Below are 13,509 nucleotides of genomic sequence, written 5' to 3' on the forward strand. Positions count from 1 at the left end.
AAGAGAGTAAAAGAATACATATGTGTATTTTTAGATAGACTAATATACATATTTATATAAAAAATATCTCTATGAGGAAGGGCGATGAGGTATAAGAGATGAACTCTAGCTAAATCTTGGTAGGGTTTGGGGTGTGAAATAAGAAGAGCTTTTCATGGGAACATATCATATAGTAAAGTCTGCTTCCATAATGGTCATAAGGAAATTCTGAAACCATCTTTAATCTCCTTGAGCCTATATGTGAGGCTACATACACTAGGGCACATCCTACCCGCTGTCTGCCTGTGGCAGACAATATCCTCAGACCATTAACAATAAGACTTATGGAAAGAAAGGAATCCAGAGGATTTTCATATACCTGAAAATTAAATTAGTAGAATTCAAATTTTATATATTAAGCTATGTAAGTCAACTTAGAGTACATGTTATTTTGTGCCTCAAAAATTAAAAATCATGGTTATTGTATATCCAAATATTAATTTGAACCTGTAAAATAGTTATATTTTAATCTGCATGTTATAATTTATTATTAAACAAGTGGAGAGGGTATAAATGGTCAAAGGCATAACTTAATAATTTTGGTTAAAAGTAGACAAAATCCCGCTTTTAATTGAATTATCTCATTAGAGTTGGCAGCATTCATGGCTGTCAATGGGCATGTGTGACATGGACAGACTGAGGATATAGCAAAGGAGGAAGAAAAAATAGAAGAAAAATAAAAGATGAAGACAAAAAAAAAAAAAAAAAAGGTCCAGGAAAGTAAGAGAAAAGAAGGAGTGGGATTGGAATGCAAATAAAAAGAGAAGGAAAGAGTTACCAAGAGGTAGAGTGTATGGCCTACCACCAATAATTGAACAAGGTAGGGATTCCTGTACTTTTGCATTTCAGAGCAGCTACATAGAAAAAGAAGTGTGAATGTGGGGAGCACTAATCATTTTTCACATAAATATATTAAAAAGACAGAACTCATATACTCCAATCTACTTACATTTTGCCTCTCTTCCTGTATTTTTCATTTTGCCTGAACTGGTGAACATTTCATCACAGGTTCACACTGGTATGTACATGGAAACCATTTGTATAATTTTACCCATTTTAATTTAAAAATTTAGTATTCTTTCTAAGGACACATTAAATTCATTTGATTCATCCAACATTTACTGAAGGCCCATTATGTAGAAGGATTGAGTTAGATGTGAAAAGGAAGAGAAAAGAATGACAGTGGGACCAGAGGGAACGGTATCTGACAGATGGAATGGAAAGACTTGGGTGGGTAGGGTAGCGAGAATGCTCAGTGGCCTACTCAAAAGTTTGGAAGTGGTTCTGTCAGCAACTGGGAGGCAGTGAAAGTTTTTTAAGCAAGGAGAGACATCATTAGAGCTGTAAGTGTGTGTAAATGCAAAATAATTTGGAGGAGAAGGCAAGGAAATGAGCTAAAAGGGCTGTTGTAATATTGGCGCTAAGACATAGAGTGTGGAGGTGCTTGGGCAATGGGGATAGAAAGGAGACAGAGGGTAGAGCCCTACGGAGGTGGAAACGCAAAGATCGAACAACTAGTTTGCAGGGGGAGGGAAAGAACTACAATAAACTTTTTTAAGGAAGAATTTTGTAAAAGTTTGCTATGCTATGAGAGAGAGGATAAAAAATAAATTTAAAATACTTTAAGTGTGTAAATATGAATTAAGTACTTATTTCTCATGTTATTTTAAATAATGAAAAAATATAACTAGCATGCTTATGGAGTGATGAAATTGAAAACTTGCTTATGAGGAATTTTAGGTAGACTGATAGATCATAAACTGTAACAGCAACAAAAAAAACTCCTCTTCAATTCAGGCTGGTAGGTATATAGAAGACACTAGAATTTTTTAGGGGAGAAAAAACAGAAACATCTCGTATTTTTTCATAACTTTTGAGCTGGTTTCTTAATTTACAAGACAAAGAACAGCATGCTGGTTAAAAAGAATGGAATTTAGTCTAGAATTCTGTTCAAATCTAGCTTCTGGCACAGAACAATTGTGTTATCTTAGACAAGTTACTTATCCTGTCCCTCAGCTTCACTTTTCTTATACTTTGCAAAATGCAGGTGATAATGATACCTATGTTGTAGGGTATGTGTGCTCCCCTGTGTGTTAGAGATAGATACAGTGGAGTTGAACTCAATTGAATGAGAGAATACATGTAAAACACCTGTCACAGAGAGAGCCTGGAATATAGTAGATGATTAACAAACACTAAGTACTTTTTTTTTAATCTTAGCAATCACATTTAGCAGAGTGTTAGTAGATGTGCCCCCCGCCCCCTTTTTGATAATAAAAGGTGTTTGATGAAAGTAAGAGGTAAATTTGGCATTGGCTTTTATGTGAAAGAAAACCACATTCCAAGGCACACAATCATTTTTATGAGAGTGTTTTTAACTGGACACGAGATAAAGCCTTTCTTATGACCTGTAATTGCTGTTTTGCGGCAGGTTTATTGGTTTCTGCTATGGTTAATTTTAACACTGAACGTGAAGGGGTTAAGAAATGTCCTTACTCATGTTACATGAAGTGGCAGAAATTATCAGATAGAAACAAGAATTGGGAAGGTAAAAAAAAAGGCTCCTCAGTAACCCATTGTTTTTTAGCCAAGACAACTTGTACTTAAATTCATGAGAGCAGTCTACAACCTGGCAGTTTAATCGGATCTGAATTTCTCCAGGGTGGTGGCAACAAGTCACCTCCCACCCTGTCCCCTAACTAAAGCCACTCAAACTGGAATGGCCCCGGGCAGAAACAATACTCTGAGTCATAGCTCCTCTCATTGGAGAGCCAGGCAGCCCTTCAGTGGGGGAGGTCCCGCCCCTCCCATGCGAATCGCTGGCCTCCGGAGGAGGAGCTGGCCGATGCTAATGAGCGGAGTTTCCTTTGCGAGCCTGGAACTTCATTCCCTTTCTCCGTGTTAGAATCGCAGAAATTATGCCCCTTCTCTCACCATGAGCTGGCTCTCCAGTTCCCAGGGAGTTGTGCTAACTGCTTACCACCACAGCGGCAAGGACCAGGCCGTGGGGGAGAGCCATGGCAAGGGAGGAGAGGAAGCCACCTCGAGGTAAGCCCTGGCATTGAAAAGCCACTGAACAAAACAAAAACCTCTTACCTGCTACAGGAAAAAAAAAAAAAAAAAAAAAGCGACAGGGAAGTGCGGGGAGAAAGGAATGACTCCGCGTGTGGAGCCTAACCTCCTGCAGCAGCTGAAGTGTTTGGCGGAGGTACTATGTGCTTTGCATCTCATCTAGTCCAAATTTGAAATAACCCATAAAATTACTGGTGAGGACGGATCAGAAGGAACTGGGGTTATGGCTGTCAGACTTGTTGCTTAGCAGGTGCATTTGCAAATGCTGAAAGATCAAATGACTATGTTTGAACCACTTCCTAAGAGATGGAATTCTTGAATGGGCTCAGGGCTCAGCCGCTGGAACTGCTAGTTGGGGAAGTGTGCCAACAAGCAGGAGGGCTGATCACTCACTGTACAAGCCGCTGTTGTTAGCGTGTTTTTTTTTCCCTCTCCTTGCAGAAAGCAAACTTCTTAGGCAAGAAGCCCAAGACGCTGGACTGTGGCAGTATGTTTCATGTTCTTTTGTTAATGTGGATTTTTGGGGGACGTGTGGGGTCTTTCAAATAGGAGGATTTTGTCAGGAGGTAGTACTCTGCCGCCAGAGTGAAATGTGGTTGTTAAGTCACTTTACAGGTGGAGAAGGGCACACGTTCTACCGATCCCTGAGATATGCAGTGCCTTCCTCTCTGTGTACTTTGTTCTGTTTTCCGAAGACTTTTTTTTTTCCTTCCTTCCCTTAATGACCTTCTCACTAGCTGGACATTTTTAACTCAGTCTTAGATATAAATTGTAAATAATGACCTAGAAGTTTGCAAAAAGCAAATGCTAATGTAGTTGTATAAGACACTAACTTAGTTATCAGTGAGCACGTTTTCTCCCTAACGTTTAATGTAATAATAATACCTCCTTTGTTCTTATATCACTTATGCTTATGCCTTAAGCTGAAATAATGCCTTCTTTCATTTGTTTTAAAATCCCCCAACGTGGAGGAGGGGAATAAAAATCAAAGGAATGGCTGTAATTCTCTGCCTTAGACTCCCTGGCCTACCAGAACATCTCACACAGCAAAAGTTTGTAATCCGTTGAAGTAATTCATTTCCAAAGATAAAAGAGAATTGCTCCTTGTGCCTTAAATGTGTTACCATCTTATTTTCTATTGTCTTAAGTATGTTCTGTGAGAGAACATAAAGTGTTTTGTCTATTTTTCTGTAGAACACTGATGTAGTAATAACCTTCAGCAGCAGCAGCAAGCAGCCTGCAATGTCAGCCCCACACAACTCAAAACTAGGACTCCACATGACAATCAAATTTGCCATGTAATTGTATACACTTAGCACATTCTCCTGTGACTTTATTCTGGGTGGGCTGAGAAGCTGAGCTGAATCTTGGGTCTTGATTGTGAGAGTAGAGAGAACCTTAGGGAAATGGAGTCCAGACTTCTCATTTTCTCCTTGAGGACTCAAACCTTAGGAATTAGGTTGTTGCAAGGTCTGTGGTTCTAGGCCATTGCTTGGGGCTGCTTATCCAGTTCTGGGGACTTTATCCCGTGTTTGCAGTTCTGCAGCCTGCTGTGGGTGGCCTATACCAGAGGGGGTTGGGAGAACAAAAGAGGAATGGATCATTCTCCACCTATGCTAAAGCTGGATCCAGAGGTGCTGTGGTGGCAGGTGGGCAGCTGCTCACACAAAGAGTGCTCTTCATGGGGTGTGGCACCAGGTCTGATCCCAAGTCATATCGCTTGTCCATACTGACCCCAAATCCCCATCACTGAAGTAGAGTCCTTAGGGATAGTTATTTATATTGGTTGGAGAAAATGAGAACCCTGGTTTGAGGGCTGAGAGGAGAGAGAGTCACTAGCTTTTACCCTTAAGCATGAAATAATTTATCAGACAAGCTTAGTGTTCCTTTGTGAGGTAGCCTGTTTAGCCTGAAAGTGAGTGGGTGGGTGATGGATGGAGGGAGGAGTGATTTGAGAGTGCGATGGGCTCAGGATTTGATCCTCTAAAGATGGCGGTGAAGAAGGGTATGCATAGGCCTTTGGCTCTGGCGGAGTTGGTCAGCTAATGGAAGCGGCCTGGAGGTACACAGTTGATGGTTGACGCCCATTTTAAAAAGCTCTTCAAAAGGCAAAACTAAGCCAAAAAAAGGGACAAAATTCTTAAGAAGAGGAACATTTAGACTCTCCCCACTCCCAATTTAAAACTTGCTGAAGGGAACATAGAAATCTAACTTTGCTTATTGCAAGATTTTGTCTCTTCAAAATAATATGCGCATTAATGAACCATTTAATCAAACATTTATTTACTTGTTTGTTTGTTTGTTTACGCCTACAGCACCTGGTCTTCCTAGGTGGTCCCCCATCCAAGTACCAACCAAGCCTGACCCTGCTTAAGCTTCTGAGATCAGACGAGATCGGGGTGTTCAGGGAGGCATGGCCGTAGTTAATTAAACATTTAATAAGATGAACTCATGTATATGCCATATAAAAAGTGTAAAGTACTATATATATGATTTAGGATATTTGTAGAAAGTGTTTGATTTTTCAGTCTTACCTTACCAAGTCCTTTTTTATTAGTTTTAGTCTTTGGGAAATCTGAGATAGTAGGGAATTAATCTTTTTGTAAGTTATCTGTTCGTCTAAAATTCCCTTCATTCCTGTATCCCTTTTTATCAGGATGCATTCATTAGATGCCAGACTAAGAAATTCCTCCTACTCCTGATAAAGGCCTCTCGAATATTTACAGAATTCTGTTTTCAATTTATTTTGCCATATTTTCTCCTCAAAACATTAGGATTTAAAGAAATATGCTAACATTTAGTTGTTCTGACTGACTTGTACACAGTCAAATGTTTGCAAAGGAAACCACTTTTTATGAGTAGCTATATTTATAAGACTTTATTTGCTTGTTACTTTTCAAGAGGGTTTCTTAATGTTTACTTTTGCAAAGCCTTTTTTAACTAATACTGCATTTTGTCTATTCTTACTGTTCTTTGACTTTCCCGCCATTTTAAGAAAAAACTATTCTGTTTGCTTTGTATCTGTTTTTTGCTAATATTTTGATAAATATTAATGTCAAATATTTTCCTTCTTGTACCTTTTTTTTAGTGCCTATGACATTTATTGAATTTGGAGATTTATGTTTTTTTCTGAGAATATATATTTTTCCTATTTTATATTAGTTTCAGGTATACAGTACAATGATTAGACATTTATATAATTTATGAAGCGTTCCCCCGATTACTCTAGCACCCATCTGGCACTACACAGCCATTACAATAATATTGACTACATACTCTGTGCTATACTCTAAATCTCCATGACTGTTTTGTGACTACCGATTTGTACTTCTTCTTGTTGGACCTTCTAACTCTAGTTGACATGTGAGATATTTTTTATTTCTTTTACAAATAAATGTATGGCATTTATCATGTAGAGTTTTTTATTGACCCTGTTTGCCATTGGTGTTGGATAAGAAGAACCAAGAGGCACTATTTCATGGTGACATAAATCCTGAAACTGGGTTCTGGGGCCAACTTGTCTGGGTTCATATCCCATCTCTGCCACTCATTAACACTGTGTTCTTGGAGGAGTTATTTAACTCTTTACTTGTAAATTGAATTCATAATAACTCTCCCTTCTTTGGGAGGCCTAAGTGGGATGATCTATATACAGCCATAGAACAGTACCTGGTTCATATCTAGCTGCTACTTTCCTTAACACTAAGTAAAGTAATTATTGAGCCTCACAGCATGTAACATCTTCCTCGTTTCAGAAGCATTTTCATATTTTGTTAATGCGTTAAGAAACATGGGTGCGATCCATATGCTTAACTAAATAAACATGGCATAACTGAAAATTAACCATAATGTATAAGTTCAGGCCTTTGAAGTTTCAGAGACCTTGGAAATGTCCTTTTGAACAAAGCAACATTTACACTTTGAGCTAGTGACAGCCACTTATAGCAGGTCTGCCTTGGGGCATTAGTGGGCCACACTGAGGTCTGCAAACATTGACTTTCATGGCACGAGAGAGAATGTGGGTGGGTCCTTTTTTTGGCTAGTGGACTTGTTACTGCCTCCAGGGTTCCCTCCTCATTTAAGAGCCACTGCTGCCTGGTGTGTCCAGTGGAATAGGATTGCCATCTTCATATGCTTAACTTAGCTCAAGACTTTTCAAAGTCCTACCCATTTCTGGGTTCTATAAACTTATGTAGTAAGCATAACTATTTGGTCATTCCGTCCTTCCACATATAATTACCGAGCCTTTATTGTGTGTCAGACAGTTGTCCAGAAACTGGAGCTATAACAAAGAACAAAATGGATAAACACCTGTGTATGGGAGAGTGGGGCATGGAGTGGAAAATGAAAACCTGAGTAGGCGAGGCTTGCACATAATATGGGGAAAAGAGTCAGGCAAAGAGTTTTCAAGGCAGAGAGTGGAAGGAGAATGTAGATACCATAAGCCTGGAGTTAACCCACAGCAAGTTCCCAGAGGGGCAAAAAGTCCTGCATGCATGCAGTGGTGGAAGTAAGTGGGGTGAGGAGGAAAAAACAAGGTGAGAGAGGCAGACCTGACAGCTTTGTAGAACACTTGAGGAATTTACTTTTTGCTCAGAGATGGGAAACCAGTGATTGGGGAGGGTTTTGAATGTGGGAGGAGCAGAGCATATTTTGGTTTTAAAAGGTCCTTCTGGCTGTTGTGTCCTTCTGGCTGTAGAAGTAGGGACACCCCTCAGGAGGATAAGGTGATAGTGGCCTAGGTCAAGTTTTCAGTTGTTTAGGTAATGCAGGTGGTGAGCGGCGAAATATTTTGAAAGTAGAGCCTGTAGGATTTTCTGATGGTTATGGTATATGAGTACATGAGACTAGTTAAAGGCCTTTGCAAGGTTTGGTCTATGCGACCACGTTGATTTAGATGAGGAAGACTTCCAGAATGAAAGCTGGTGTGTTGGGCAAGATCTGAAACTCAGTTGTGAACATGCAACTCAGAAACATCTTGAGAGAAGCATTAAGGAAAAGACAGTTGTCTTTCTTGATGAGGTCAGAGTTTATACATGAAATCACAGCATTTAGAGAAATCTATGTACTATGTCATGTATAGAGTTTTTTCTTACTGAATTTGTGTAGTATCTAAAATTATGTATATTTTTGGTAAAGAAAGGGATGGTAAAGAGTTTTTACAATGCAATTATGTAATAAGTGAAATAACATTAAAAATTTTTTCTAACCTTAGCTTTTAAGGCATTTCCTCATTCTAATTTTGCAGGATTTAGTGACCACATGCATTTTTATGTACAGATGATTGTTTTCTAAATCATTCTAGTCTTCCATTTCATGACATGTATACTTTCTGAAAGCTTATTTTCTTTGTCAGGTAGTTTGGAAGCCTTATCTATAATTTTCTCTTGAATTGTGAAAAGACACACTGATTATTCCACCTGAGCAGGTCTTACCTTTACGTAGAGTTCGGTTATGTGATATTTGCCTTTTACTGTCCTCATCTGTGAGGCTTGTGATTTTTCTGGGCCTGTTTAAAGTTATCTTCTTGGAACTTACATGAAATTTATGCCTTTCATATGTAAAGATTTATAAATCTTAAGGCCCCCCCCATCCAGGAAAACCTTTTATTTCAATGCAGACTTCTTTCACCCTTCCACCTATACTGTGCACCTTTTCTAAGTGGGGCTTGAGCTTATTGAAAGGTTTATGTTTGTTCTTTTTATGTTTTAAGTTCTTAGTATTTATCATGCTTTTAAGAATATTGCAGCAAAATGAATTCACAAAAATTGATGCCCGTAGTTGCTACTGGACTGCGTGGCAATTAGGGTTAAATAGTTTGTAATAATTGGACCAACAGAATGAATTATTTTTTTCTCTTACTTTTAAATTTCCTGTTAACTGTAAACATGAATATCATTCACATGTTAGAGAAAGGACCCAGCGTCCTAGAGGCCAAGGTTGCGCTTGTCTAAAGTGGAAGCTCCCTGTGCTGCACAGTCATAGATCTCTGGGATCTCACTTCCTTTGGCTGCCGTCTCGCTCCTGCCTCTTCCTGGTTCAGATCTGCCCAAGGGTCCGGAGAAGCCTCTCTACTTGTCGTTCTAGTGGTGTCACTGTGTGAGAGAGAGCTCAGAACTGCAGGAACTTGAGGTGTCCAGGCCGTGGGCTTGGGTGGGGACAATGCTGGGGTGGGAATGGAGGGTTTGGGATAGGGGGAGTTTCACAGCATGATCTCCGTGCTTGCTTTGGGGAAGGTGCATCGGGCTAGGTGTGATGCCAGTCTTCTCTGGAGTGCTCTCCTCTAGATGATTTCTTCCCTGACCCAAAACTTTTGTTTCATACAAATACTCTGAGATGGGATGGTTTGTTGTAAAAATTTTAGTCAGTATAGATATTTAATGACTTTTTCCTTTTGATAAGAGGAGATAGAGAATAAGTCTTATTTGAGGAGAGTGGGGATGAATAAAGGTGTTGGGAGTGGTTTAGAGCAGAGGGAGCAGAAGGGATGATGTCTGGGTAACTCTGAAGACAAATTATTTGACTTCTGTGATTGTTGCTGTGAGCTGGCCAAATTTATCTCTCTTTTTTTGCAAGAAGTAAACAGAAACCATGGAGACCTGTGTGGCTAGTTACTACATCTGGAGTCTTTCCCAAACTCAAGTCCACTGAGTATCTGAATTTCTGTGTTGAAAGAGCGTGAAACGTCATTTCCTTTACAAATGCTATTTGGTAGTTGCTTTTTGGCTGCAGAGAACACTTAAGTGTCTTTTGGGAAAAGGTTTTTTGTAGGCATCTGGATCATAGGGAAAGGAGACATTGCCTGTTTTCTTCCCTCAGCAACTGGTCGCGTGGCATGTCTGCTCTCTCTTTGAGACTATTTTTTCTGTCCACTGGCTTTATAATCTCATCATTCCCAGCTCAAGCATGGCTCTTAATGGATGCCCCAGCCTTGTTGCCCTCTATTACCTTACATCTTGTAACAAACAGACCCATCTTGCTGTTCCTAATTTCAGATTTTTGAAGGGGGATCAGATTTGCTCAGTGAATTTTTTTGAGCTGCCCCAGGCAACCTATGGGATCTTTTTTAGGGGGCGGAGGAAGGGGTTTATTTTTAAAGAAGCAGAGTCTGTGGGTAGGGCAGATTCTTGTGAAGGATGTTGCATCTTTTCTAAGATGTTTAGGATGTGGCATCCTTGCTAAATCGTTCAGGTCATCATACCTTTATCTGTGTCCTCATCTATAAAATGAACGTAATAGTGCTCTGTCTGCTTCACAAAGTTAATTACAAAGAACAAATATGTAGCTTTGGAGTGTTTCAAAAATATTCAGATGAGGAGTATTATTATAAATCTTTTTCAATATAATATTTTAAATTTCCCTCTAGACATTTCGCTGAACCAGTGTAATTTGCATTTTACTTTTTTGCTGTGTACTAAAATGTAAGTTTCTTGAGATGGAGATCTTGCCTTTTTTTGTCCTTTACATCTAGGCCTTAGCAAAGTCTTGTCCTACTTGAGGCAGGTAATAAAAAGTTTGAATGAATGAGTGTGAGAGGGAGTAGGGTGTAGTGATTAACACACATTTAGAGCTTGACAGTCCGGGTCAGAGGCCTGGTTCTGTCATTAAATAGCATTGTGACTTTGGACAAGTTGTTTAATATCATACAACCTCAATTTTTTCTTTTCTTCTGCAAACTGAGGATACTAATACCTTAAGGATTTATGAGAAGAGGATTGAAAGAGTTAATATATGTAGAGTACTTAAAAGAGTGCTTGACATAAAGCACAACAATTTTCTATGATAATTCAGGGCAGTTGAAGATGGTTATCTGTTGGTGAATTAATCTGGAAATACTATTAGAAAGCATTTTTGAGATTGGCTTGTAAATGGTTTGAAAAAAGAATATTTTCTTTAATATATATGCAGTATAACTTCCTAATTTAAAAAATTTGTGGGATGTATAAAATATCTCAGATAATATTTGTTTTAATAACTACAAAGAATACAAAAAGAATCTTAAAAGGGACTTAAAAGTAGTAAATCCTTATTAGGCCCAGGTGACTGTTTTGAATAGCTTTTCATAGTTTAGCTTGGGCAGATGTAAATTTCTCAGTTGTTTGTTAATAAGATGGAAAATCACGATGTATACAGCAGGGAAAAGTTATTTGCTCATGTATGCAAAGAACAAATTGACTTTAGGTTATTTGAATACTTTGCAGGTAAAAATACTGTTGTATCGCTATAGCTAAAGTTAAATATTTGAGGAAAGGATAGTTTTTACACCTTTTTCCACCTTCAAATATGTATGTACAATTTGAACAACTCTTGATCTCATAAACCAGGAAGCGATGTTTCATGGAGCAGAGCTAAGCTGGGGTTATGATGTCTATGGCACAGATCTGAGGGGAAGTGTTCCCCCTGATCCCTATGCCCCATCCCCTTTTCCATTTAGTATACACCTTTGAAAACTGTACTGCTGACTTTTCTCTTCATGTATATCCTACATAATAAATTTATTGTAAATGCCTACTGTGCACTGTACCCTAGGCTAGGAAACTGTCTGCTTAGTCAGTTCTCAGATCTCTCCCTGCACCTGCACTTCAAGTTGCTGTAAATGCTGTAGCTCCTGCTTTCAAATGGCTCATCTGAGCAGCCTGTTTGCTTCTACTTGTAAGAGACTGGGGACTTTTTTCCTGGAAGTAGATGTATCTAGAGGAAGGAATGAGGTGGTGAACTGGAGAGGGGAGAGAGACATATGCCTATTAGAAATGTAGAAGCTGTTTTCCATGGAGGAAAAATAGCGTAAATGATATTTAAATTCCATGGAGCTGTAAATTCTCCAATAGGGACATTTTGCAGTTAATAGATTTCTTTTCACTAGCTAGAAAACCCCAAAGACTATTTATTCGTAGCATTGTCGTTATGGGAAAATGTGTCTGAGTTCCCAATAACAGGGTGAGAAATAAATGTTTCAAACCCAAATAAAATCTTCAGCTGAGTTGGGAGTTACTGTTCAGTGTTTCTTTGTTGCTTCATGATCATTGGGAACTAAGTCAAATTGCGTTTTGTTTTGTTTTTGGTATTTTTTTCCTGCTTGTAGTTTTATCTTATGGGTAGGACAATGTGTTTCCCAAGATACAGGGGAGCTCTGCACACCCCAGTAATTATGTCTTCCATGCCTCCTAAAATTGCCTGTTTTTCATTAGGATTATGAGCTTGTCTAAATTTGTCATTTATTTTGGAAGATTTAAGAAGGTGGAAATTGATATATGTTCTTGTAATCCTGGTTGAATCATATTAAAACAGTATAATGTCATTAATTTAATAAACTGGGAAATGGCTCAACATCTTGCTGCTGTAAAGCTGGAAGTATGTAGAAAAATATTGGGATTTGCCTTAACAAGAATGTTGAAGTTTGGGTTTGGCTATAGAGATCTGGTATATCTCTGAATGCTAATGTCTGTCAGATACCATCTATATTTTGAGGAAAATAGTAGGGATTTGATATTGTTGATGAGCAGCATAAATTAAAATCCTACCTAGAAAGAGATTTGGGTAAGTTAGAAAGACATAAAGGGTATGTAAATATGAAATGTCTTAAATTTTAAATTATTTTTAAAAAACAATCTGTATTTTAACTAAACAACTGTGAAGATCTTTATTGGGTGTAAATGACAAGCCTGGAATAAAATAAATGTAAAATTTCCTGAGAAGAGTTTCCCATATAATTCAAATGGATTCTAAAAGAATTTTTTCAGGGTCATATTTAGGAAACTGTGGCATGGTTCTCTCTTTTGAGGTATGAAACTTTAAAAGAATTTGTTGAGTAATTGAGATTTGGTTTGGGTAAGGAAAGATATCTGGCAACTGAAAGTTGAAAGGAACTTTGGCTATTTATAGGTGGTCTAGAAACATGTAACTTGACCAACTTATTCTATAATTAATGTTTTACTAGAGTTACTGAGTATGTGTCAGTTTATTTCTCTCTGGTCCAAATAATACAATCAAAGCTATGGTCCATCATCTCACAGAAGTTATTTGGGTCAAGATAGGAGTAAATTTATATAGTTTTTTTTTTTTTTCTAACAAATCACTGATTGTTAATTTTTTCTTTATTATTGAAAATGGGGATATATATGCTTTAGTATTTCCAGAGTAAAATTCTTTTGAATTATAGCATTTTTTACATCATTGTACATTATAGTATAATCACAACTGGATATATTCAGTTGATTATATACTTGTATTAATCCTTAGCTCCCCATTTCTTGGAGAAAGATTTATATACCTAAGAATAGAGGACTGGTAGGTTATGTAATAAATGAGTGAAGTGGATGACTGAAAAGTGTAGGCCTCATAAAAATTTGGGTTTTGGTAGAAAATGTTAGCTAGAATTTTAAAAATACTGAGTAAGCC

General features: G+C 38.1%; 1 protein-coding gene and 1 pseudogene across 1 annotated transcript in view; one reads left to right on the plus strand and one right to left on the minus strand.

Annotated features, from left to right (window-relative positions):
* The first annotated feature begins 2,846 nt into the window (after nt 1-2,846).
* The window catches only part of ARHGAP18 (Rho GTPase activating protein 18), a 115,888-nt gene continuing 105,225 nt past the window's right edge, over nt 2,847-13,509 (plus strand). Inside the window, exon 1 of the mRNA XM_011358728.2 lies at nt 2,847-3,087. Within this exon, the coding sequence (XP_011357030.1) occupies nt 2,975-3,087 (113 nt within the window). The 5' untranslated portion in view covers nt 2,847-2,974. The remainder of the gene's footprint in view (nt 3,088-13,509) is intronic.
* Nucleotides 5,418-5,536, minus strand: LOC111738831 (annotated as a pseudogene).

Source organism: Pteropus vampyrus, unplaced genomic scaffold (assembly GCF_000151845.1).
Source record: "Pteropus vampyrus isolate Shadow unplaced genomic scaffold, Pvam_2.0 Scaffold43, whole genome shotgun sequence".
Taxonomy (NCBI): domain Eukaryota; kingdom Metazoa; phylum Chordata; class Mammalia; order Chiroptera; family Pteropodidae; genus Pteropus; species Pteropus vampyrus.